Source organism: Sminthopsis crassicaudata, chromosome 1 (assembly GCF_048593235.1).
Source record: "Sminthopsis crassicaudata isolate SCR6 chromosome 1, ASM4859323v1, whole genome shotgun sequence".
NCBI classification, from domain to species: Eukaryota; Metazoa; Chordata; class Mammalia; order Dasyuromorphia; family Dasyuridae; genus Sminthopsis; species Sminthopsis crassicaudata.
Window position 1 is genome coordinate 471,331,165 of NC_133617.1, and position 27,000 is coordinate 471,358,164.

At 36.8% G+C, this 27,000-nt stretch overlaps 1 protein-coding gene across 13 annotated transcripts in view; it reads left to right on the plus strand.

Annotated features, from left to right (window-relative positions):
• Positions 1–27,000, plus strand: part of VWA3A (von Willebrand factor A domain containing 3A) — a 91,290-nt gene that overhangs the window by 43,893 nt on the left and 20,397 nt on the right. For 11 of the 13 annotated variants that reach the window (XM_074280999.1, XM_074281003.1, XM_074281008.1 and 8 more), the window contains 16 exons: positions 595–726; positions 3,672–3,810; positions 3,957–4,060; positions 6,294–6,374; positions 7,507–7,601; positions 8,877–8,996; positions 11,394–11,468; positions 11,733–11,877; positions 12,922–13,117; positions 16,095–16,165; positions 17,469–17,621; positions 19,242–19,326; positions 19,765–19,872; positions 21,769–21,866; positions 23,490–23,642; positions 25,683–25,791. In XM_074280999.1, coding sequence (XP_074137100.1) covers positions 595–726; positions 3,672–3,810; positions 3,957–4,060; positions 6,294–6,374; positions 7,507–7,601; positions 8,877–8,996; positions 11,394–11,468; positions 11,733–11,877; positions 12,922–13,117; positions 16,095–16,165; positions 17,469–17,621; positions 19,242–19,326; positions 19,765–19,872; positions 21,769–21,866; positions 23,490–23,642; positions 25,683–25,791 — 1,864 coding nt within the window. The remainder of the gene's footprint in view (positions 1–594; positions 727–3,671; positions 3,811–3,956; positions 4,061–6,293; positions 6,375–7,506; positions 7,602–8,876; positions 8,997–11,393; positions 11,469–11,732; positions 11,878–12,921; positions 13,118–16,094; positions 16,166–17,468; positions 17,622–19,241; positions 19,327–19,764; positions 19,873–21,768; positions 21,867–23,489; positions 23,643–25,682; positions 25,792–27,000) is intronic. The other 2 variants (XR_012484597.1, XM_074281002.1) reach the window with 2 other exon arrangements.

The window sequence follows — 27,000 nt, forward strand, 5'->3', positions numbered from 1 at the left end:
TTCTACTCATGACCTTCTTTTCTTCTTTCTCTACAATCTTTTCCTTTGTGAATGTGTAAAGAAGGGAGAATGTGGTTCCCTCTCCCCCAACTCAGGTGATTTAGTCACATGTTTTAGTTAATCATGGATAATGAAATTTTAATGTGGTAACAAGGTATTAAATTAACTGTAAAATATTAGCTATACCAGCACTCTCTTTACAAAATTTGAAAACCTCTCTAAGTGAAAAAGAGAAAAACTAGTTGACTGAACTAATAAAAAGTCACAGTCCTGAAGGCTTTAAATCGCTAAATCCTGGGAAGTCTAGGAAAGTCCAGGCTACTGAGACTTTGTGGAGTTTTCTCACTCCTCTCCTTTTGGTTATGGTGTCTAATAGTAGTTTGTGTGGGATTTTTCTTTTGGGGAGTTTTCTTGGCAAAGATACTGGAGTAGTTTGCCATTTTCTCCTCCAGATACTACTTTAACCGAGCTGCAGAAACAGAAGTAAAATCACTTGGTGTATGAGTTATTCTTAGTCGTTTGCTAATTGTCCATTCTTTCAATGAACACTGGCCAGCCATAACATTTACCTTCAGTCCAAATTTTTTGGTTTAGGATCAGAATTCTGCCAACAGTGATGTAGTCAAGCTCCTTAAAGAGATTCAGAAGGCTAAGAATATTCTCAGTACCATCAAAGAGATGTACCAGAGCAAGACTTGTGAAGCATTCAGCAACATGGCTCGGGAAGTAAGTACTGAGCCTCCATATTTATGCACCTTTTGGATAAATGTTCAACATTTACCAAAGAAGCTTTTGACATGCTATGGGACATTTTATCCAGAAGGAATACATAGAGAACCTCTGAAAAATTATTTTGCTTTCTGGGTCTTAATCTAAATGTCTACAGAAAGGAAAATTGGATTAATAGGAGTGTAGTTTGTGTATCCAAGGTTGAACTACCAAAAGTCCTTGCCATCTGATGTGGACCTAAAACTTTGTGAATCTTACTCTCCTTGAAACAGCCTTCATTAACCAAAATAATCAAAGCCTGTTTCCTTTATTTTCTCTTCAAGTCCCCTCTTCAATGTGTGCCAGGGAAACCAAAAATGGTTTTCACCACTTCTGGCTATTTTCACTTTCCTAAGGAGAAAACTTGAAGGTATTCTCTATTCCCCTCATGACTTCCAGGGAAGGAGGCTGATCCTGTGACTGTGAGATGCTTTAAAGATAATTCTTTTATTCTCTTGTCTCATTTAAAGACCTTGTATAGTTATAATTATATAATTATATATATAATATCTATATAATAATTTGTATATATATATATATATATATATATATAATTAATGGGAACTTGAAAACAAAAACAAAAAAAAGTCAATTGTTCACTAGAGTCATTTAATGTTAGTCAGAGTTTCAAAAGCTCTCTTTTTCTTCATTTCATATCACTGGGCACCATATATGTTGCTTTATTTCTAAATAATATTTAGAAATATTTGGCTTAATAGAAAACACAACTGTGGACAATGCAGGATTAAAACTGAACACATGCATTAGTCAACTAGAATGCTGGAGCATCTGGGATAGCTAGGTTGAATAGTGGATGTATGAGCTTTGGAATCCTGGGCAAGTTATTTAATTCTATTTGCCTCATTTTCCTCATCTGTAAAATGAGCTGGAGAAGGAAATAAAAAACCAATCCACTATTTTTGCCAAGAAACCCTCAAATGGGGTCACAAAGAGTAGGACACATAAATATTAATTAAAATGCTGGAGCATAAGTGAAGAAAGACATTTTTAGTAGTAGTCTAGTTTGTTTTTTCAAAATTTTAAAAATATTTTTATTTAAAGTTTTGAGTTTCGAATTCTATCCCTCCTTCCCTTCCCCTCTCCATGAGATAGCAAGCAAAGATAGGTGATACTTGTACAATTATATAAAATGTTTCCATATTAGTTATTTTGTACCAGATGAATAAAAGAAAAAAATGGAACAAAGTGAAAAATGCTTTAGTCCGTATTGAATCAATATCAGTTCTTTCTCTGGAGGAGGATACTTCATCATTAGTCTTTGAGGATTGTCTTGTATCATTGTATTGCTGAGAATAATTGTCATTAACTATTCTTCATCAAATAGTATTGCTGTTACTGTGTACAACATTCTCTTGTTTCTGTTCACTATGTATCAGTTCATATTAAGTCTTTCGAGTTTTTCTGAAATCATCCTGCTTATAATTTTTTATGAAACAATAATATTCCATTATAATCTTTTACATTGGTAAAAAAAAAAAAAAAAGGCTTTTTTTAACATAGCATGATAGAGAGTAAAATAGCATTGAACTGGAAAATTAAGTTTCAATTTTGACTTTGGTCTATGTATTCATAGTCAAATCAATTATCTTCTTTATCAGCTTCCTTATCTTTAAAATGAGGGGTCTGAACCTTAAGTTTCACTCTCCTCTCCTTGCTACTGATTCCAAGTAGGTTGGAGCCATGATGATCCATTCTGTGGATTTCAAAATAGTTGACACAATCATCCACATTTTACCATAATACAAAGAGCATGGCAAAAAGATGGTTAAAAAAAGAGAAAATGACAAATGCTAGAAGGGATGTGGGAAAGGTAGGACTGGCCCAACCATTCTGGAAAACAGTTTGAAACTATTTCCCAAATGCTTTTAAATTGTAGATGTTTTCAACTCTGCAATACCACTACTTGATACCCCAAAGAGAACATAAAAAGAGAAAGGAAATCCATAGGTACAAAAATATTTATATAGCCATTTATGTTGGCAAAAAAAAAAAAAAAAAAGAAAACTGAGGAGACAACATCAAATTGGGGAATGGCTGAACAAGTTATGGTTTAGGAAGGAAAAGAAATACTATTGTGCTGTACAAAATGATGAAGGGGATGGTTTCAGAAAAACCTGGGAAGACTTAAGTGAACTGATACAGAGGGCAGTAAACTAACCCAGAACAATTTTTATGGTAACAGTAATATTTTAAAGAAATTAAACTTTGAAAGACTGATCCACCACAATTCCAAGGACCCAGGATACATAAAAGCTTGGGATAGACTCAGAGTACAGACTGAAGCATATATGTTTTTTGCTTTTTCTTTTCTTTTTTTTTGTTTTTAGCACACAGCTAATATAGAAATTTGGTTTGTCTACCTATGCATTTTTGTAATAAATTTTACTTTTCTTGCCTTTTCAGTGGTTAAGGGAAAAGGGAGGGAAAGAATTTAAAACCAAAAATAAAGTTGAATAATAACAAATTTTTTAAATTTTAATTTTAATAAAATTGAAATTTTATAAAATGAATTTTTTATTTATAAGATTGAACTTTGAAAATTTTTTAAAGTGCAAATAAGCAAAATTTTATTTCTTTCCTATATATGCACATTTTCCGTCAAGTATCAATGATGGTAAGGAAGGAAAGTACTGACAACAGAGCTATTGTGTAGGCTGGGGAAATGGGGGGGGGGGGCGGTGATGATTGTACTAGACTTCTCATTGAGAATTCCAACAGATCATGGGAAAGAAGTTGGGATAGTGGTAATTAGATTAGAGAGTTACCAAATAAGGTTCTAGGTCTACTGGTAGATACCAATCCGTCTGAGGACTCTTAGATTTTTAAAGTTTCTCCCAGCTCTAAAATTGTTTCACATTACAATATTTTTATGCTCAATTTAGATTTCTGCAGAGTTTACAAAATTGTCCTTATCCAGCTTCTTACCCAAGCCTCCAAAGCATGAGAGCCCCCTCAAAATTAAAATCCCAAACTTCCTGACCAGAACCTCTGCAGACTGGCTGAAGACATATGGATTGAAAGGTATTTTCCTTAGGGAGTAGGCATAAGTAACTAAATGCTACCCATTAAATCTTGGCTAAATGTATGTGTGTGTGTGTGTGTGTGTGTGTGTGTGTGTGTGTGTGTGTGTGTGTGTGTGTACATCCTGAGTTTTATTGTCTTTACAGCCAAGAAATTAAGCCTTTACCAAATTTTGGCTCCCAATGCATTCTCACCCATGGAAGAATTTGTACCCATTCTCCAGAAAACAGTATCCTCAACTCTTCATGAGGTAATTCAAGGAAACCAGGATATATTAATGGAAATAATACTGCATCTAGTAGAGAGCACAGGTTCAAGTCTTTACTCTGCTTCTTGCTATCTGTGTGACCTTGAATAAACTGCTTCTACCTGAAATGATGTTGAATGAAGTGAACAGAACCAGGATAACATTTTACATAGTAAGAACAAGCTTATGTGATGATCAATTATAATAGATTTAGCTCTTTCAGTAATGCAGTGATCCAAAACAATTTCAATAAACTTGGGATATAAAATACCATTTGCATCCAGAGAGAGAACTATAACAACTGTATATAGCCATAGCAAACTATTTTCTTTTTTTTTAAGAATGTAAAAATAATTATTTTATAGTAGACCGCATTTTCACAGTCTCACAAGTGACAAGATAAATGATAGTCAATTCATATACCCTCTTCACTCTTCTGAAAGTCACTATGCTGATGCAGGCCTTATTACCTTATTCTTATACTATTGCAGTAGTTTTGTGGTTGGTGTCTCTGCCTCAATTCTCTAACCATTCCATTCCATCCTCCACGCAGCTGTCAAAGCAATCTTCCTAAAGATGTGCCTGACCATATCACCCCTACATTCAATAAACTCCAGTGGTTCCATATTGCCTCTAGTATCAAGTATAAAATTCTATGTCCTGGAATTCAAAGACTTTCTTTTTTTTTTAATCATTAAAACTTTTTTATTTTCAAAACATATGCATAGATAGTTTTCAACATTCACCCTGATAAAACCTTGTATTCCAAAATTTTTATCCCTCCTTTCCCTCTACCCCTCCTCTGATGACAAGTAATCCAATATATGTTAAACATGTGCATTTCTTCTACATATATTTCCACAATTATCATGCTGCACAAGAAAAATGAGATCAAAAAAGAAAAAAAATGAGAAAGAAAAGAAAATGCAAGCAAACTACAACAAAGAAGTGAAAATGCTATGTTGTGATCCACACTCAATCCCCATAGTTCTCTTCCTGGATGGAGATGGCTCTCTCCATCACAAAACCATTGGAATGGCCTGAATCACCTCGCTGTGGAAAAAAGCCATGTCCATCAAAATTGATCATTGTATAATATTGTCAATGTGTACAATATTCTCTTGGTTCTATTCACTTCCATTAGCATTAGTTCATGTAAGTCTCTCCAAGTCTCTCTGAAATTATCTCGCTGATTGTTTTTCATAGAACCATAATATTCCATAACGTTTATATATCATAACTTATTCAACCATTCTCTAACTAATGGGTATCCACTCAGGTTTCAATTTCTTGCTGCTACAAAAAGGACTGTTAGAAACATTTTTTCATATGTGGGTCCTTTTCCCTTTTTTTGGATCTCTTTGGGATTCGGGCCCAGTACCGGCACTGCTGAATCAAAGGGTATGCACAGTTTGATAGCCATTTTGGCACAATTCCAAATTGCTCTCCAGAATAGTTGGATCAATTCACAACTCCACCAACAATGTATCAGTGTCCCAGTTTTCCCACATCTCCTCCAACATTCATCATTATCTTTTCCTCTCATCTTAGTCAATTTAAGAGGTATGTAATAGTACCTCAGAGTTGTCTTAAACTATTTTCACCTTTTTTTGTTAGCTTTTTCTTTCTCATGTTTTTTTTCCTTTTGTTATGATTTTTCTTTTACAACATGTCTGATAGGGAAATATGCTTTAAATGATTATACATATAAAACTATATCAGATTGTTTGCTGTCTTGGGGAGGGGTAAATAAGGGAGGGAGGGAGAAAAAATTTCAGAATGTAAATCTTACAAACATGAATGTTGAAAACTTTGTTTATATGAAATTGGAAAAATAAAATACTATTGAATTTTTAAAAAATATTCCTTGTACTTTAGTTTCCTCTTCTGTGAAGATAAGCATTAGACTAAGATGACCTTTAATTTTCCTCCCAACTCCAAATCTGACAGACCTATTTTATAGAAGATGGTATGCTCCATCTCACTGTTTGTTCCTTCAATGTGTGCAAAAATATGAGAGAAGAGCCCTTTTTTAGTAGCTAGGTGCTATTCCTTTTATCTCCCTGTCTCACCTGTATCCCTTTGCTGCTAATCTCTAGGAAAGTGAGGACAGGATAGTGGTTGTTATAACCTCAAATGTGGTTGCACTTCATTTTCCCACTTCTCCTCATAATACAAAAAGGCCAGTGCACAAGTAAGACAACTTCATTTTCTTGTGTTGTTTCCCTGACTGCAGAAAGTAATGATGCAGTTTGAATGGTTTGATGGAAGTGTGAAGAATATCCATGTGGACCCACCTCTTCTGTATGACTATCAGGTCAGTGATTGGCTTTTGGCCTGATCTTGATGGGGTCACACACACACACACACACACACAAACAGTAGGAAGAGTGGGAGAAGGCAGACACTTGAGCAATAGAAAAAATTAATAGAAAATCTTATGTATCTTGCAGATAAAAATCCACCAAACTGTTTTCACCAACTTCAGGCAGGGACCAGAACCTTCCCAGAAAATGTCTTTTGACCCTATGACTTGTTTTGCCATCTTTCTATTTGGAGAAATAGAAAAGTTTCCCTATTATCTTTATTTGCCTTTTTTTTTAAACACACAGGCAACTTACTCAAATTTTCTATCCATGTGCACAGAACATTGGACCTGAAGTCAGGAAGGCTTGAGTTAAAACCAACCTCAGACATTACTAGCCATATGACTCTGGGTACATTATTTATCTTCTACCTGCCTCCTTTGTAAAATGGAAAAAATAAGAGCCCTATATTTTATGGTGGTTGTGAGGATAATATTTGTAAAGCAAGTAACCCAGTGTCTGGAACATAGTAGGAGCTATATAGTAGTGGTGGTGGTGATAGTGGTGCTGCTGCTGCTGGGGGTGGTGCTGGTAGTAGTGGTAAGGATAATGGTGGAGGTAATGGTGGTGAGGAGAGGAGGAGGAAAAAGAGGAGGAGGAGGAGGAAGGAGGAAGAGGAGGAGGAAGAGGAGGAGGAAGAAGAGGAAAAGGAGGAGGAAGAAGAGGAAGAGGGAGGAGGGAGGGGGGAAGGAGGAGGAGGACCTGGACTTACTATGGGCCAGCATATTTGATCCTCATAACAACTTAGAAGGTAGGCAATATTATTATCATTATTTTTTATAAATGAGGAAATTGAGGAAATAACTTGCCCAAAGTCATTTAGCTAGTAATTATCCAGGGTCTGATTTGAATTCAGGTCTTCCAGAAGCACAGCTAGTACTGTCAATGCTTATTCTCTTTCCTCCCTTCCCCAATGGGATTTATTATTATTATTATTATTATTCTTTTGTGGAACCAACATCTGGAACCTGATCAGGGGCGTCCCCTGAACCTACCACAATACTGACCCTCCCCCCAGATCCCTTTGTTTGCCTTCCTTGGGAAACAACTGCTCAGTGAGTCTGTCTGAACTATGATTTGTAGAAGCAGCTCAGCAGCACCATACGGATGTATGAGAGGCGGATCGAGTGGCTTTCTATCTCTAGCAGGAGAATCTGGGGCACAGTCTGTGAAAAAAGGTATTTTCTCCTATGTCGTTCTCTATCTCTTTTTTTATGTTTTCTATTACTTAGTACTTCAAATATAGTAAATTCTCATTAAATTCTTCATTAGTGGTGGTATTAGTGGTGATCAACATCTTTATCACAGGGCACCTGAGTGGACAAAGCACTGCGGCTGGAGTTAGAAGGACCTGAGTTCAAGTTTGGCCTCAGATACTTACTGGTTGTATGACCCTGGGCAAATCACTTCACCTTGTTTGCCTCAGTTTCCTCATCTGTAAAATAAGCTGGAGAAGGAAATGAACCACTGCAGCGTCTTTGCCAAAAAACAACAACAACAACAACAACAAAATAACCCACCTAAATAGGGTCACAGAGAGTTAGACATGACTATGACAACCAAACAAGAATAACACCTTTATCAGGGGATCTTAACCTAGAATGCATACTTAATTTTCAGGGCTCTTATTTTTTCCAAACTTATGTGAGGAAAAAATTGGCACTTATAACACAAAAAGTCAAGGGCACCTTATTGAAGAACAAGGATAGGAAACTTCTCTAGGTCTAAGAATCAATAGTAAGGTTAAGCACTTCTCCATAGAGGACAGTAAGCCTTGGGTCTAATCAGGGAAGGAGAAAGAAGGGAGAAATGTGAAAAAGGAAAAAAAAGATAAGGTGTAGGTAAGTAGAAGAAGAAGGGAGATTTTTTTGGGGGGGGCGAAAATAAAGATGTATATATTAATGTTATAAAGTGCTTTCTTCAGACCTTAATCCATCCTCTTTTCTCTCTTGATGATTGCCTGCCTCAGTTTCCCCATCTGTAAATTGGAGATAATAATGGCACCTGCTTTCCAGAATTGTTAAGGAGATAAAAACGAGATATTTGTAACATGCATTTGCAAACTTTATCACACCTTATAAATGCTAACTATTATTATTTTTATCATTTCCCCTACAATGACTTTTAATTGCAATATCATTGACTCTTAAGGCTTTGAACCAAGAAAATAGAGGTCAGTTTACTCATTTCCATGCTTCAGCACATGAGCATGCTCTAACTATCCCAGTCAAAGTGTTCCATATTTTGAGATCTCTGGAAGAAGAGATGATATACCCTTCTCAGGTCACCTTCTCTAGTATTCTAGCCATACTCTTAAAATTGTACAGATTTTGGACAGTGCTGAGCTCAGCTCATGAAATTCCCTTGGAAAAAACTTTAAATAGTAAAATGGAACAAAATAAACATTAGCTGAGAGATTCAGTTCTCCTTTTAAAGGTTGTATTTCTTTTTAGGGTAGTTATACTGGTGGATATCTCAGTGACCAATTCCATGTACATTATTCATATCCAACATTCCTTAAGACTTCTGCTTGAAGAACAATTGTCAAACAAGGATTGCTTCAACATCATAGCGTAAGCTTCTGATAATGAGGGTGGGGTTATGTTCATTGGGAAATTGTACAAAGAATTTACTAGCAGCAAGATAAGGATAGTGATAGATATTAAAGGGACTTAACGCCATATGATGGCTATCATTTTATCTGATTTGGATGATCTCGTTTTTAGCTTTGAATAATTAAGTGGTTGCAGGAGTCCATTGGGGCAATGGTGATAGGTGGCCCCAAAACACACCACTTGATCAACCAGGATAAAATGTAACCAAATCCCATGGCCAGGTTTGTTCTGATGATTCCTATGTTGCAATATACAAAAAAAGAGAAAAAAAAGTCACAGATGGTCCATAAGGTTCACATTTGCCTTGTTTTATAGGATCATTTGTTCTAGACCCATGAGTTCTAATGGAAAATATTCAAAGCTCAAAATACTACAAATATACAGCTGTCTAAATTCCTGCATTACCCTAGTTCCAAACAGTCTAAATAAAATCTCATAGAAAAATCTCAACTAATTCAGTTGAAGAATTGATTTGGCTAAGACTTTCCCACTACTACCACAAAAAAAAAAAAAAATTTATGGAGAAACTATTTTTACTATGCTCTACTTTTAAAAAAGCTTGTGCTAGAGACTTATTTTTTTTTTCCCAAAAAGCAGTTCCAACACTATGTCTCAAGATCAGCCTATATGCAGTCCAATCTCCTATACCTTCTATAGCTAACATCCTATAGAATGACTCCAAGACACCAAGTTATCTTCCCCCCTCAAAAAAAAAAATAATTCAAATATGCTCAATCTTTTACAATCTTTTATGTATTTATGAAGTCAAGAAAGTTGACTTACAGATTTTAGATTCTCAAAGAAAAGTTAACTAGGTAGTCTTATTGCCTTGTTAATCAAGATTTTATTTTGTGTGAGTATGTGGGTCTATGCATGTGTGTTCACTTAAAGAGATGTTTTAACTATAGTGGGAGTTGCTTTTCTTTCTTTTTTCTTCTTTCCTTCCTTCCTTTTTTTCCTTTCTCTTCCTTTCTTCCTCTCTCCCTCCTTCCCTCTCTCTATCTGTCCATCTCTTCCTCACTTCCTCTCTTCCTCCTTCTTTCTCTTTCCTTCCCTTTCTCCTTCTTTCTCCTTCTCCTTTCTTTCTTTCCTTCCCTCTCTCTTTTTTTCTTTCTCCCTCTTACATTCTTTCTTTCTTTCTTTCTTTCTTTCTTTCTTTCTTCCTTCCTTCCTTCCTTCCTTCCTTCCTTTCTTTCTTTCTTTCTTTCTTTCTTTCTTTCTTTCTTTCTTTCTTTCTTTCTTTCTTTCTTTCTTTCTTTCTTTCTTTCTTTTTCTTCCTTCTTTCCTTCCTTCCTTCCTTCCTTCCTTCCTTCCTTCCTTCCTTCCTTCCTTCCTTCCTTCCTTCCTTCCTTCCTTCCTTCCTTCCTCTCTTTTTTTTTCTCTATACTCTATGCTAGTTATTATATATACCAGTTATTGCTGACACAATGGATAGAATCTGGGTTTGGAATCAGAAAGAGAAGTTCAAATACATCTTTAGATACTTACTAGCTGCATAACCAAGGGCAGTTCACTTAATACCTCTGTTTCTCAGTTTCCTCACCTGTAAAATAAGGATAATAATTGGACTTATCTCCCAGATTTGTTGTGAAAACCAAAGGAGATATTTGTAAAGAGCTTAGTATAGTGCCTGGCACATAATAGATGCTGCATAAATACTAGCTATTAATTATTATTATTTTCCTGTTAATCTGCCTTAATGCAAAACAATTTGGAAAGGCAGCTTGAGATCATAGATATCTATTCTAACCAGAAAAGCCTGTGTTCATGAACCTCCTCTGACACATCCTGGCTGTGTGACCTATGCCCAGGGGTATGGAAAATTCTATGATTATTAAGTTGCAGAGATGTTGATGGTGAGTTTGGAGGAGTCTCTTCACCCTGGAGTTCTCTCACTGGTCTAATGCCTATTCCTGTTTTTTTAAACAGATACTTACCTACTCTAAGACTAAATGACCTTTGGCATGCTCCCCAAGAATTTCAAGAGATGAAATGGAACTAATGATTGACTATTTCACAAGGTTTATTATAAAAGCTGTATGAGATAACATATTGGAAGGGATGAGATCTGATTTCACTATTAGAAAGAGATTCCAGATAAGGAAACTTCTTCCACCAGTGAAAAGTCCAGGGACTAGCCCCAGAATCAGTCAGTATGTTTTAGAACTGGGAGCAGATTTCAGCTCTTCCTGATTCCAAGGATAACTATCTACTATGCAGCATTTCTTTTTGAAAACATAGGAAAGCCTCTTATAATAATACAAATAGTGGGGATGGTGATTGTAGTGATGATGATGATGATGATGATGATGATGATGATGATGATGATGATAATGATGATGATTCCTTTTGAAGGTTTGGAAGTATAGTTGAAAGCTGGAGACCTGAGATGGTTCCCTTAACCCAAGAGAATTTGCAAAGTGCCTGGCGGTAGGTGATAGGGGGAACATATGTTACTCTTCATTGTCCTTGGGAGGCTTGAGCTTGAGCCATTATTATTTGCAATGACTATCTTTGTCTGACCATCTCTCTCTTCCTCTTAATAGGCATAGAACAGAAAGCCACTCCCCCAAACCCTCTTTTGAGTCTCCCTCCACACACAAACATTTCTGTTTTTACACTCAGCTCTTCACTAACAATCATGTCCTCTCAGCATCCCTCTATGAATCATGATCTTTCCCCTTTTCTCTCCAGCTGGGTCCTGTCCCTGAACTGCAAGGGCAGCAGGAATGTCCTCAGTGCAGTGAGGAAGGCAGTAGAAATAGACTTCAAGGAGAAAGACAAGTTCAATTCCCAAGGCATCTACATCTTTACTGGTGGAGTCCCTGATCAGGAAATGGTAGGTAGAGTGAGTCCTTTAGGCCCTCCAGGATTTGTATGTCATGATGATTGGCCCACGGACCATTCTAGAGGCTACCACAAAATGGGGGCAAATTTATTCCAAATGATCAGGGATTTGTGTAAATTAATCTAATTCTCCAGACTGGTGACATTTAAAACAGGGAAATCTCCCACACAGGAGAAGATCTGGTTTTCAAACAAAATTCAGACAGGGTTTTTAATACCTAATTTCCAAATAGGTCCTTAAAAGGAGAATGCCCTACTGTACCCAATACAGTGGAAATTCTGGCCTTCTTGATGAAAAAGAGAAACAGAAAGATAGGGCAAATGAAAAGACTAGTTTCCTAGAATTTCTACAATTTGGGGAAGTAATTCAGAGGTCGGGTCAACATTGCTTGCTTCTTTTGGAGCAATCCAGCTCCAGGCCTGGTTCAGTTATTGCTATTACACAGAGTAGGACCCCAGAGCCAGTAGACTGTAAATCAGTGTACCCCCATTGTCCAGAAAGCAGTGGGGTCAGGCTTGCCCAGATGCTTTCCAAAAGTGGAAGAGGAAAATGTGTTTTCCTTCCATTTCTCTTCCATCTCTTTCAGATGATTCAGAATTTGTCTAGGATATGACTTTCCTTTTGACATCTTTGAGGAATCTGTTTGAAAGACCATATAATTTGAATCCTTGCAGAGAATTTTTCCCCCCCTGAGGCTGGGGTTAAGTGACTTGCCCAGGGTCACACAGCTAGGAAATGTTAAGTGTCTGAGATCAGATTTGAACCCGGGTCCTCCTGACTTCAAGGCTGGTGCTCTATCCACTGAGCCACCTAGCTGCCCCACCTCGCAGCCCCACCTTGCAGATTCTTCTCCAAGTATTCTTCCTTTCTTCCCAGGGGTATTTCCTGTTAGTTTCTCTTCCACTTAGGTGTTGATCCCTTATTGATCAGGTGGCAAGAGCAATTCTATGTTCCTTCCTACCCTGCAGTGGGCTGGGGCTGGGATATTCAAGTCCAAGCTTCAGGCCCACTGGAGAGCAGCTCATCTTCCCACAGCCTGTGGTGAGTGCCTACATTGCCGAGACCTGCGGCGGCTGTGATCTGAAGATTCACGTTTGCCTGTTCCACATCAGCGAGCTAGACATGGATGGCACCATCCCTGCCCGCTACGCCAACAGAACTGACACAGCCTCTGCTTACAAGGAGGTCACTCAGGCTTCTAATGGAAGGTTCCATTGGTTTGGTGACACAGGTTAGTGAAGGTCCCGGCTGCCTTCTCCTTTGGGGGCAATTCCCTACTTTTCATAATCATTAGTAATTACACTATAACCTGTACCTAACCAGAGGGTTTGCTTCATTCCAGAACAGTAATGCCTTACAAATGTACCGAGGAACAAGACACCTCTCTTCAAAAAATACAAAATACACAACAAAAACCTTACCAGCCATTTTCTACCAGAACTATTAAAAATACCTCCCCTCCTCCCCCAATCATTTGCTTCTTGCACACATGTCCCACAATCCTTCACTCCTTTAGCTTTGACAATAATGTGTCATGGCAGGCTGAACCCAATAGCTCACACTCTTGCAACTGTCTTTGAAAACAGGAATGTAAGTTTCTTCAGCATACAAAATTACAATATACTCTGATCACATTGAGGAGATTTTGGCTCAAAGACAACTATATAAATCATCAAAACAGGAATTGACAATCCGATAAACTCCTTTGCAACTATTTATTATCAAGCTATTTAATTAAATATTAAACTATTTAATTTTAACAACTTTTAAGAGTAACACATATCTGGAAGAGCAGAAACATACACAAAAATGTAATATTCCCACTCAGGCAAGAAGCATAGAGGCAGTTCTGGACCATATGCTACATCTGCACTCAGCAATCCTCTCAACTAATCGGGAGTTACATACGCCCTTGATATATATAGTTTTTAGCCCAGAATTGCCTCTCCTTACCCTTAACCATCAGGAGGATCTCACAGAAAAGAAATGGATAGCACTGAGGTTAATGAGGGAGAGATACCATATACATATAGCAGAGAAAATATGAAGAATAGATATGGAGGGTGCAATTTGCAAGGAAAATTCCTCGGGAGCCCAGATAAAGTAATAAAGATAATTTTCCTAAGTTCCCGTTGGCCCATTCTTGTTGGTGTGTTGAATCTTCTCAGTAAACAGAGAAAATGAATCTCTCAAACTCACCTTCAGAGAGAAAAAGAAAAAAAAATGTATATACATATCTATGTACATAGATTTGTGTGTGAAGATGGATACAGATATTTACAGGGTGTCCCAAAAGTCTAGTAAGTCTAAGATTTTTAAATACTGTGTGTGTGTGTGTGTGTGCATGCACAAGGAGAGAGAGAAAAAGAGATTCTCACTGATTATCTCCTGCCAAATTCTGACCTGTGAATAATAGACTGAACTTGGAGTTTTTCAGGGCCTCGTTTTTCTTCATCACAGTTTGATCCTTCTATTTAGGAAGGATGATGTAGTCCCAGAATTGCCAGTTTATGCAATTTGCCTTTATGATATCCAAGAGACAAAGTAATCATTAGGTCTCTGATCAGTTAGGTAAGGGTGTTCCCTTTTAAAGGAGAGAAAGTTTTTTGTTTTGTTTTTTTTTTCTTTTAGAAAAGTCTCTCCAAAGCCTTCATAAATTCAATTCTCTAATCCTTCCTACATCTATCTAAATTCAATTCTTTTGCCAATTTTTTGTGGCTTAATCTTTCACAAACACTCCTTTAAGAAACATAACAATATACTTAATATTTCACAATAGATTTGTTCCTGAAACATTGTGTATAAATAAAAAAATTGTAAATTAAGTCTTTTAATGAGAGTAATCTAATAGAACTAGGAATCAGATTTTGCATATAACTTTAAGCAAGTTAATCAACTTGTGTTTCAATTTTGTCATGTATTAAATAGTAATTATCATATCTACCCTACCCAAATCACAGGGTTTTGTTGGTATAAAATCACAGATGTGAATGTTATTTGAAAAGTATAAAACCTGGAAAAGACCTTGGGGATTATTTATTATTATTTATGATTTTAAGATCTTATATTTCATTTTCACACAGATAAGGAAACTGAAAAACTGGACGCATAAGCAACTGACCCTGGATCATGAAGCTGTGACTGGAGTCTAGTTCTGCTCATAGTAATAGCTAGCATTTGTATAGCATCTACTATGTGCCAGCCATAATGCTAAGCACTTTACAAATACCATTTCATTTGATCCACACAACAATCCTGAAAGACAGGTGCTGTTATTATTCCCATTTTGTGGTTGAGGAAGCTGCAGATAGATCTGCCCATGGTTACACAAGTAGGAAGTATCTGAGGGATTTAAATTAAGGTTTTCTTGTGTTCAGGTCTAATATTTTATCCACTGAGCCACCTTGTTATCTTCTGTGCTCTTTCCATCCCTATACTAAGGCAAAACACATGGAAGACATTATTATTAAGATATATATGTATATATATTAATCATTCTATCAATAATAATGATAATACAATGGGATAGAGATTAGATCTGTGACTTTATCTTCAGCATTTTCTCTGCAAACTTACAGCCTGTGTCATTCATTTCTGGACCATCTAGTACTTAGTACAATACTTAGTAGGTATTTAATAAATATTTGCTGATTGATTAATAAACTTATCAAAAACAGAGAGAAAATGACTTGCCTATAGTCATGCTTACAGTATTTGTCATAGGTAAGATTTGAACTCAAACATCCTTGCTTTGATGCTGTCTTTCTAAATCCTTAGCTAAAATCCTGATAATAATTATAAAAAAAAAACTTTGTTAAATAAAGGAATCTATCATCTTAAAAGGCAAATAATCAGACCTACCTAACTTATATTTTGTATAAATCTCAATCAGCATATTAAAGGCAAGACCCAATTTACCAAGAAAACCCAAGATTAGTTTTAGGATTTAGAGGTGGAATCAAGGTTTTGTTCTTAATAAGAGTCAGGAAGATCTGGTGGGGAGAGCCTGAAATGGAGAACCAGAATGTATAAGTCATTCCCTCCTTTTTTCCAAGCTACCAAAGAAAACAGCTGTGAAGATGGTTCATCTAAGTTCTAATGGGTCCCAGCAGAACACAAACTTCTGCTGTTTTAATTAACTCCTCTGGCATACAGTTCTTGCTTAAAACCAATTTCCCACAATCATTTACTCAGTGTTTGCCTTCCAGGCATCTTCGAGAGTGATGATATCAGTGTTATCTCCTTGGAGATGGAAAAGGCCATCAACTACTCCCAAAAGGTGCCTTCCTCTGTGACAATTACCTAATTATACCTTCCTTCAGTCTGTTTTTCCACTCTTTCCCCTTCTGTTCCCCCCTACTCAACCACAGTGAACTAAATCAATGAGAGTTTTTCTCTTTAAAACCCAAGTCTTTGGAATTATTTCAGAGTAAAAGAGTAAGGATATAGTTAGGACAGCCCCTAAAACAAAATTATGAGGGAATTTGGATCTCTCTCCTTCCTTCCTTTCTTCTTTCCTTCCTACATTCCTTCCTTCCTTCTCTTGTCATTCTGTCTCAATACCTATGCTGTTCTTCCCTGCCTAGACTGTCTTACACCTTCTACTATTCTTCCACATTCTAAAAGGCCTAATTCTAAATCAACCACCTTCATGAAGCCTTCCCTAAGTCCCTTTCTCCCCCAACCCCACAATCACCCAGTCAGAAGTGATCTATTCTTCCTTCACAGTCCTATACTTACTGTCTGTGCTACTTGTTTGGCACATAAATTGCTTCATGTTGTAATTATTTCTCTATCTCATTTTCTCTTAACATCCCAAGCTCCACAAGGGCCCAGAGACTATCTAATTCATCTTTTTATCCATATATATGTATGAACAAGTATAACTCACATGTAACTGCTGTGCCCAGTATGTGACTCTCAGGTCCCTCTCCCAGGCATTCAGCTTCAAGTTTCCCTATTCCAAGTGATATCCTCCCAGTAGCATAGAATCATTTTTTGGATCTCTAAAATCCTTCCCTATACCTCATCAAAACATATCTCCCCCATCTGTCTCTTTGTCTCAATATCTGCAATTCCTTTTATCCAACTGGATCTGAAAAATGAATGTCATCACTTTTGGGTGACACTGGCTCTTTATGTTAATGTTAATGATTATGTTAATCCTTCATCTGTTTTAATGGGGGCCTTCAATATCTGACCTAGGAAGAATTTCAGGTCATTGGTAGGAGAAGCTCTGGGGTTAATGGACCTTTGGAAAATCTTCCAATCTAACCACAAAGACAACTGTCTATGGGTTAATGAAGTTATAGAAGTCAAGAGTGCTATCTGTGCTCCATTTGGAAAATCAGGGCTGCTATGATTACTACGAAGCAATGGGCTCAAGGTTAGGGGGCCCACTTTCAATAAGTTCCCAAAAGTTCTGTTACTTTCAAGAGGGCTCATAAGGCCTGTCACTCTAATGTGTTAATAAATGTGTTTCTACTGTCATCACACGCCAGCCACTTCCCAATGACTGAACTTGTCCTTGATATTTCGATCAGACTATAAAGTGACATTAACATTGCACTTCACTTTTTCAGTGTGCTTTGCTGGTAGCATCCCTCAAAAACCAGTGTGGAAACCTGGCTGAAAGCCCTTCGGCCCCCAAAGAAGAGCCAAAGATGTCAAAGGAGAAAAGTCAGCCTCGGAAACTTAGCTGCCCTAAGCCCACCTCACACTTGCTGGCTAGAATGGTTTGACTTCCCTTTATTAATAACAATAAGCTGTTGCTAAGTTATTTTTTTGGTCATGTCAATTCTTCATGACCCCATTTGGGGTTTTCTTAGCAAAGATACTGGGAGGGTTTTCTGTTTACTCTTCCAGCTCATTTTACAGATGAGGAAACTGAGGCAGACAGGGGGGAGTGACTGGCCCAGGCTCTCATAGCCAGTAAGTGTAAGTAAAACTGGATTTGACTTCCTGACTGCAGGGCTGGTGCTCTTTTCACTGTGCCATCCAGCTACCCTATTCTGAGGATTTTTGAAACAGCTACAGCCAAGAGTCCAGAGACCCAGGATAAAGAATGGAAGCTGTGTAACCAGGAAATAAGAACCAGTATTTCTGTCTTACCAAGGGTCATGAGCCATAACAGCTCGATTTAGGGGTGGGTGAGGGTAGGGGTTGGTAGCAGCACCCTGCCCACCCATCCCAGGGAAACAGTTTCTGAGCAGGCTGGTAGATTAGGTATGAAAAAGTTATCAAAACTAATCTGAACCTGGTAACTTATAAGTATCAGGTATGTTTATGTATATTTGGGTACATGTATGACCTAACACATCTAAGTCTCCAGGGGGAGGCCTGAACCTTCCAAAAGGCCTCAGAGCTAATAGCCTAGAGCAGAGCTTGGGAGTAGAAGCAGGGCAATGAGACATATGCCCCTCATTGTTTAAAAAGTATCTTAATGTTGTAAAATGGCAGTTTTCTTTAATGAGGTATCTGTCCCCCAAAAAATATAGCTAACATTCAATCAGTACTCAGTTTCTTTCACAGAGATGTTGTCATCATTCAGGAGTTTCATTCAGTTTCTAGGCCCTTCACCCTTTCCTACCCTGCTCTCCAAACACTTGTCCATAATTCAAAATAAGAAAAAACAAAACACCCACAGTTCCAAAAACTCTCTCTTATCCTCTTGTCCAATAGTTATTAAGCTGAAAGCCTAAGGTAGCAGCTCTGTGGATTATCAATGCCATAATTTTTTGTAGACTTAGGGCTTAAATGGGATAGATCCTCTCTTAAGAGTTTCAGATCTTTTACCTGTTTTCATGTGGGCACACAGAGAAAGGGCTGTTCACCTGAATGTTGGTGGTAACCAAGAGTATGGTGCTGGTTTTTGATTCTTAGTTTTTTTAGCTGAATGATCACTACCTTCCAGCAACATTTAATAACAAAAGAACTTTCATCTCGATAAATGATAGCACACTCCCCCCTCTCACACACACACATCCCTCAATCAAAACAATGGGAAACCTAGAAAATTCAACTCAGCGGGAAAGACAGAAACTGATCACTTCTGATGATTATTTAGTAATTTACTATTCAGTCTCTTTGTCAAGCTCCCTGCCTTCATGGATCCATTGTTATAGTGTGGTAAGGACCTTGAAGTCATACAAAACCTAACAAAGTTTCCTATAGGAAATGTGTCCTCTTGCTACTTTTCCCACCCTTCTCCCTGGACCCCTTTCCAAGCTCTACCTTTCATGTAGTAATAGGATAAGAGGAAGGTTCTCAGGGGCGGGGATGTTACTGGGATGCAGACAACATAAAGACCAAGACATCTTTTCCAATTAGCCTGTTGTTGTTGTTGTTGTTTTAAGAACAATAAAAGTGATCCTAACAAGACTATCTCCACAAGGAATTCAACATGGCACTCAAACACCAGCAGACCAGCCATCACATCAGGCAAGAAAAGGCACAAGCTCCAGCATGTTTGGGGGGGGGGGGGTGAGGGGAAGACTAAGTATTTCTATGGGGACCAGTTCTATTAATCAACAGCTCGATACAAAATCCAAATGAGACATAATATACAATCAAACAGAACAGATGACCCAGGTGTTCAAAGAGAAATCTAAATTTGCAGAAAATTATGAGACCCACATGATACATTTCAAAACTCAGTGAAGAGCTAATGAGTACATACTCAGTGAATAGAAACGGACCTCTTAATTACCTCAGGATATCAAAGTCATACTAGATTTTCATGGTTTGTGATGATTAAGAACCCAGTCTTCTAGGTTCAGAGTATAGCTTGGGATTTAAAAGATAATTGTTACAAAACAGCATAGTGCTAATCATCATGGCTTCCCTTATCTGAAATGGTCAAATGTTCTACTTTTCTAGGCCAGCAAGTGAAAGATTGGGGTTCAAATAAGGGAAAGAAGATCAAACCATCAAAGAAAGGGTCAGCCACATCTTTCATACTGATTATTGATCAAGGGAAAGATGCAGGTAAGCAAACTCCAATTCTGAGTCTCCTGTGTAAGAGTATCTGAAAGGACTTTTCTATTTGACAGGATGCCTTCTGAGAAAGAAAGTAGAAGTATTTCTGGAATTAATCTTCCCTTGGTTTGACATCTACTAACTTACTGATGAAATGGGTTTGCAAAGACTATGAGTGGGAAAAAGCATCCAAAAGAGTAAATATATATCTATATCTATATATATATACGTATATATATATATATATATATGTATATATATATATATATATATTTTTTTTTTGTATAAAAAAAAAAAAGAGGAGCATTTAGGTGGTAGTGGATAACAGCACCAGACCTAGAGTGGACTTGAGTTCAAATCTAACCTCACTTACTAGTTGTATGGCCCTGGGTAAGTCACTTAACCCTGACTTGCCTTATTTTCCTCATCTATGAAATGATCTGGAAAAGGAAATGCCAAACCACTCTAGTATCTTTGCCAAGAAAACCCCAAACTGAATCAAACATGACAGAAATGACAGAACAGCAATAATATCTTTGTTCTGGAAAAAAAAAACTCTAAAATTAAATTGCCTTTACTCTCATATGTTAGGAAAAGGTCTACTTACCCTATAACTAGTTGGTGGAAATGGAAACAATTCACTCTGGGATTATATAAAATAGGTGCCTGCCAATCAAATTCAATGATTTCCTTGAGTAGGTCTGCAAAATCACAAGCTCATTTATTTCTACATAGTCTCCATTGCTTGACTTGAATTTCTATTATTTAGTGGGTGGTACTTAAGATTACATAGTAGATAGAACATAAGACTTGGAATCAGAAAGACCTGAATTTGACTCTTGCTCCAGCTACTTTTCCTAGCAAATCACTTAAACTTTCTCAATCTTAGTTTCCTCATTCATAAAATGGGGATAATAGCACCTCTATCCCAGGGTTATGGTAAAGTTGGAATGAAATAACATATGTAAAATCCTTTGCAAACTTTAAAGCACTATATAAATGCTAGTTCATTCTTTAAAAAAATAATAAACTTAGCATTTTTAAATGAAGTTGAGGCTAGATATGACAGTTTATGCCTCTAGTCCCTGCTACTGGGAAGAATGAAATTGGTGACTTGAGTTCAGGAGTTCATAGAGACAATAAGACTAAAAGCCTACAGTACATCACCCTAATTTAGATTTTGGTCCTCTTTGAGAACAACCAACTGACCCAAGAAAGTGGGAATTAAGCTAAAATATAACATGGTGCTAACCAACATGGTTTCCCCCTTCTGAAATGATTAAATTCTTCTATTCTAGCACAGCCAATGAAATATTAAAGTCCAAATAAAGGGGGAAAGATTAAATCATCAAAGAAAGTGCCAATTATATTTTTTTCATTTTTTGTTATTAACAAAAGGAAAGGTTTACTGGTATGATAAACCTCCAGTTGTGAAGGGTTACCAGGGTGCTTAAAGAAGGCTGAACCAACCAAGGTCAGAAGATGGAATAGGTTAAAGTTTCCATCCTGATAATTATTGGGATCAGCATGTGAGTGGCTACTATATTTCCAGCTTGGAAATAACAATGAGTACCTGTGTGTTCTCTCTCTTGATCATTCTGAGGATTTATTATTATTAAAACGTTTTATTTACAAAGCATATGCATGAATAATTTTTCCAACATTGACCCTTGCATAACCTTGTTCCAAATTTTCCTCTCCTTTCCCCCACCCCCTCCTCTAGATGGCAGGTAGTCCAATATATTTAAATATGTTGAAATACATGTTAAATCATTCTGAGAATTTTGAAATGGCTGTGGCCAAGTTGTAGTTCAAAGCCCCTAAAACAAAAAAATTAAATAAATTGAGTGATATTGAGAATTGGTGACAAGGAATTATATTTGATGTAAATTATCTTTCTTCTAGATGCAGCTCAAAAGAAAAATTCACTGATAAAGGCTACAAAAAAATCTATTTTTTCCAATGATCTTCCCCAAAAAGATGACATTTCTTCAACTGAAGAGGTATTAAGTTACCCATGCAAATAAATGTCTCCTGAACAATAGTTCAGAACAGGGAAGCTAGTTGGTGGCAGATAGAGTGCTGGGCCTATTGTCCATTCCTATTTACTCATCTCTCTGAGTTCAAATCAGACCTCAGATATTTACTAGTTCTGTGATCCAGGGCAAGTCACTTAACCCTGTTTGCTTCAGTTTCCTCATCTGTAAAATGAGCTGGAGAAGGAAATGGCAAATCATTCTACTATCTTTGCCAAAAATAATCTCAAATGGGGTCATGAAGAATGGGCAAGACTGAACAATGACAACAAAAAACAATAATTCCTCTCAATTTGATCAATACTCCTAATCTTTGAGTACAAAGACCCTTTTTAAAACATATAATTAAAAAATGCGGACCTTCATATGATACTGAGGTAACTCTTCTATTAGTATCCACTGATTTGTTAATATGTAAGAAAGCACAATTCTTTTAAATGAATTTGAATTTCATTTATTTCAACAGCATCTACATACTTTAAAAAAAAAAAACATAACATATACACAAGACATTAGTCCAAGGAAGTTATATTTGCTTATTTATTGTACTATATTTTGCTACCTATTTAATTGGAACTATATAAAAATCAAAGTGGTAAAGCTTGATATGCAAATGGATTTAGGGGTTCTGCCAGGAAAGGTCCACCAGGGGCCCATAGGCCAAAAGTTAAGACCTCAAAAGCTCCATGAATGGGTTGGTTTCTTTCATTTTTCTTTCAATTATTATTAAGTCTATTTTCCTTCCTTTCCATCTCTCCCCTCCACTGGAAAAAAAAAGAAAAAGAAAAAAAGAAAAGAAAAACAAAACCCTTGTAATAAATAAGGATAGTTAAATAAAACAGTCCCTATATTGGCCATGTCCAAAATATGTCTTGTGCTACACCCTGAGTCCATCACTTCTCTGTTAGAAGCTGAGTAGTATACTTCATTGTCAGGTTAATGAAATAGTGATTGATTATTGTATTGATCACAGTTCTAAAGGTTTTCAGGATTATTTGTCTTTATAGCATTCTTATCATATACATTGTTCTCCTGCTCCTGCTCACTTCATTCTGCATTAGTTCTTATATATCTTCTCAAGTTTCATTGAAACTTGTTAGTTTTTGTTAGTTCTTTCAGCAATTTGGAACTACCTTCAGAAAGTTACCAACTTGTCCATTTGACCCAGCTATTGGGATAGCTGGCATCTACCCCCAAAGAAATCAAAGAAAAAAGAAAAGGATTTATGTATGTAAAAATATTGCAACTCTTTTCATGTCAGACAAAAATTGAAAACTAATGGGGTATCTTCCTGTTGGGGAATGGCTAAACAAATTGAGGTGTATGAATCTAATGAAGTATTAATGAAATTATCTTGTCAGAAAAAATTATGAAATTGAATTTCAGAGAAAACTAGGAAGACCTCTATATATCAACTCAGAATGAAGTGAGCAGATCTAATAAGGATGATAAGATATAAACACCTTTTATGTAAAGATATAAAAGGAAGATTATAAACTTGCTGCAAATTTTACACTGAAAGGAAGTGATTCAGTCAACCAATTAGATACATGATTCTTCAAATAAATGTTATATTCTTTTATTTAAAAGTGGTTGACAACTTGCAGCTTGAAAAAACTGAAGCTAGAACTGCCCAAACTCTTGTTTGGTGCAAACTCTATTTATCAGAAGAAAATGGAAGATGCCTTAGAGAAGCAAATTTCATCTAAAGCCCTAAACTACTTTCCAACCACAGAAATCAAGGTCAGTCCTCATTTTCAATCTCACCAAATACTTCGTGTAAGAGATTAGGCCAGTCTGGTAGGTTGTGGAGAATTGGAGCACATTGCATGAGTAAGTAGCTCATCATTGCTAATTTGCCTGCTGATAAAATAGGCAATAAAACACAGATTGCTTTAGGCATCGAAAATTAGGCAAAATTCAGAGTGCAGAAACATCTGTGTTCCAGTGCATGGGAAAGGGTTATGATCAGCCTTAGAGGCACTGAGGGACACATTGAAGAATGTATTAATGTCTTTATTAAGTGTATTAAGCATATTAAGCAAAGAACTGCTAAAAAAAAAAATAGCAGCTGAGGACAACTACATTGAAGTTGAAATGTAACTTTTTAAAAAATCCCTTTTAAACTACATTATTAGCTTAGAGAGAACTACAATTCTGGCTAAAGGCAACAGAGACTTTTGGAACCAATTTAAGGTTTACAAAATGCTTAACTTAACTCATTCCACTCTCAGAACAACCCTAGGAAGGGGTGTCATTCCCATTTTACAGAAGAGGAAACAGGCAGATGAGAGTTGAGTGACTTGCCCAGGATGCAAGGCAACATTTGAACCCAGGGTTTCCTAACTTCAACTGCAACACTCTATTCTCTCTGCTGCCTGGTTGTCCCAAGAATTTTTGGTAAGCTCCTATCCATCTAAGTGCCTCCCTCATTGCTTGTGATCTGATTTCCCATCAAACAATTGTTTGTTTGTTGTTGTTAGAATTAAGAATTGGTCTGTTCTATTGTTATTTTAAATAATGGTAGCATTTGCCATGAATTCTCACAGTTCAAGAGTATAAATTCCAGAAGTATATAGGACTTAATTTCAGAGCAAAATTATGTTGAACAGATGTTTGGGAAAGCATTAACCACAAATAAAATAAAAATGGTTTTGTGGAATTGGACTTGGGGGAGAGGGAGGGAAAAAGGGAAGAGTTGAAAAGGAGAAGAGAGCTGGGATAGGGTTGCCAAAAGAAAAAGGTTCACTGAAATATGTTTAAATGTCCAGAAGAGAGCAAAAGGAAGATCAGCAAGAATCACAGATAAGTAGGATAGCTTTGAAAGTTAACTGTTGAATGTTCACAGTTTGATGTACATACTCCTTTCATATACCATATATATGGAAATAATCACAGAATAAAAAATATCTCTGCTATAGGTCAGTGATGTCAAACTCAAATAGAAATGAAGCCATATAAACTATACACAAGTAATAAAGCACCAGGTTCTGGGAGAGAGGTTCAGAATGTGAAAAACTCACAAAGGCATTATTTGAGCCACAAGGAGCCCTTTATTGTGGAAAAAAGGCACATAGGCTGGTTGAGTTGATCTAGCAGTGGGTTATGAATGAAGGGCTACCATTTAAAGACCAAAAGAGGGAGAAGGGAAGATTAGGGAAAGTTAGGGAGGGTCCTAGTCCAAGACAAACTCACATGCACATTACAACTATGTCAGCAACTCCATGATGGTATACTAGGAAGTGGGGTATGCTGATACAGTTTAATGAAGATGCTTTGATTATAAAGATTATTTGTAGAGTGAGAATATCTTTAGTGCCCCAGTTTAGGAGGGAAGGGTCTTTTATCTGCAGGATCCATTGGACTGAATAATGGTCATACAGACCTTGGTCTTGGTCATACAGATAAGATAACAGTCCCAGGAATGTGATCTCCCTTTGTGTGTGATGAAGCTGTCAATGAGAACAGGATGGACTTGATTAGAGTTCACATCATTCCTGACAATTGCTGTTCATATCACAAGAATCCCTGTGGGCTTCATACTGACTTAGTTTTACTATTTTTATTTTTATTTATCCTGATAAATATTTCCCAACCTTTTAATTTGTTTTGGCTGAATGCTGTCAGCCACACTCCTGTTTGACACTTCTGGTCCAGGCAGCTCTCTAAGACCATAAGTTTCAGAGACCAAGAAACTGAAATCACACGTCTAGTTTCTTTCCCTCAAGTAGTTGATTGGAATCAGAAGAAACATTTCTTCTTTCCTCTTACGTGCTTTCTTAGGGCATGATAAAACATCTGCAGTGCCAGGACAAGGATTTAGAAGAGTACATAGAAAAGACAGAGAAGGCAAGAAAGTATTATATCACACGAATTCAGTGGTTGCTGACGGGTAAGTTTCTTAACCATGAAGGGTATTGAGGAAACAGAAAATAATGGTGTAGCCCCATGCTATCAAAGCCTAAATTTTGGTTCCAAGATACTTCACAACCTTCTCTTTTCCTGACTTAGCTCTTAAGTAGTAAGAATCATTAAATCAATCAACAAACATTAAGTGCTTACAATGTACCAGGTATACTGATATGTGCCAGGGAAACAAAAATAAAGAGGAAACAGTCCCTATTCTCATAGTGCTTACATTATATGAAGCTCATTTTTTTCTTTTTTTTTTTTTAATGAAGCTCATGAGTATATACAAAATACATGCAAAATGAACTAGCTGCTAAAGCATGATGGGGTGGGTGGGGCAAGGTTTGGGAAACAGAAGGCATGAAATGTTTTATCATATTTTTATTTTGTTAAATATTTTCCAATCACATTTTATTTGGTTTGGTCTGCACTTAGGAATGAAAAGTTTGGGCTGTCTTTGTGTTTTAACACGTGTTTCCTAAAGCATTCCCTCCTAACCAGCATGTCAAGATACTTGAGTATGTTACTAGGATATTCTTTCCATAATACAATATCTTGAGTTTCCTTACTTCAATTGGCTGGTTTTTGGTTTTGTTTTTAATAAGAATAAGTGTGAAGATACAGAGAAGTGTATACATACATACACTGTATGTATATAGTGATGGTCAAGAGAAATGAGAACATCTGCTCAGAAAGTCAAGCAACCTTGTGCATACCAGCATTCCACCATTTCTTCTCCCTATTCTCTCTGTGCACCTGTTCTGGTTACATTCTGGTGTGCCCTGCTCAGGTTCCCATGGCCAGGAGAACATACATTGTGAAGGGTACATGGCATACATGTTGAGTCTCACACCGTGACATTCTAGAACCTTTCAGAAGAAAAGGAAAATAAAGCAGAGGATGTAGGTGGGCTTGCCAGTCACATCTGTGAGTTTCAAAGTCACATAATATTAGAATCAGAAGGTCTTCTTACCCAACCTGCTTGTTTTAAAGATAAGGAAGCTAAAGATATTTAAGAATTTCACATGATTTGCCCAACATTACACATTTAGTTTGTGACAGAATCAGGACCAGAACTCAAAACTATGGACTCCCAGTACATTGTTTTTTCCACTGTATCATTCTGGTCTCCAGTAGTCTACTATAGGGACATACCATGCTGAACTTTAGCTACAAATGATATTTCCTAATA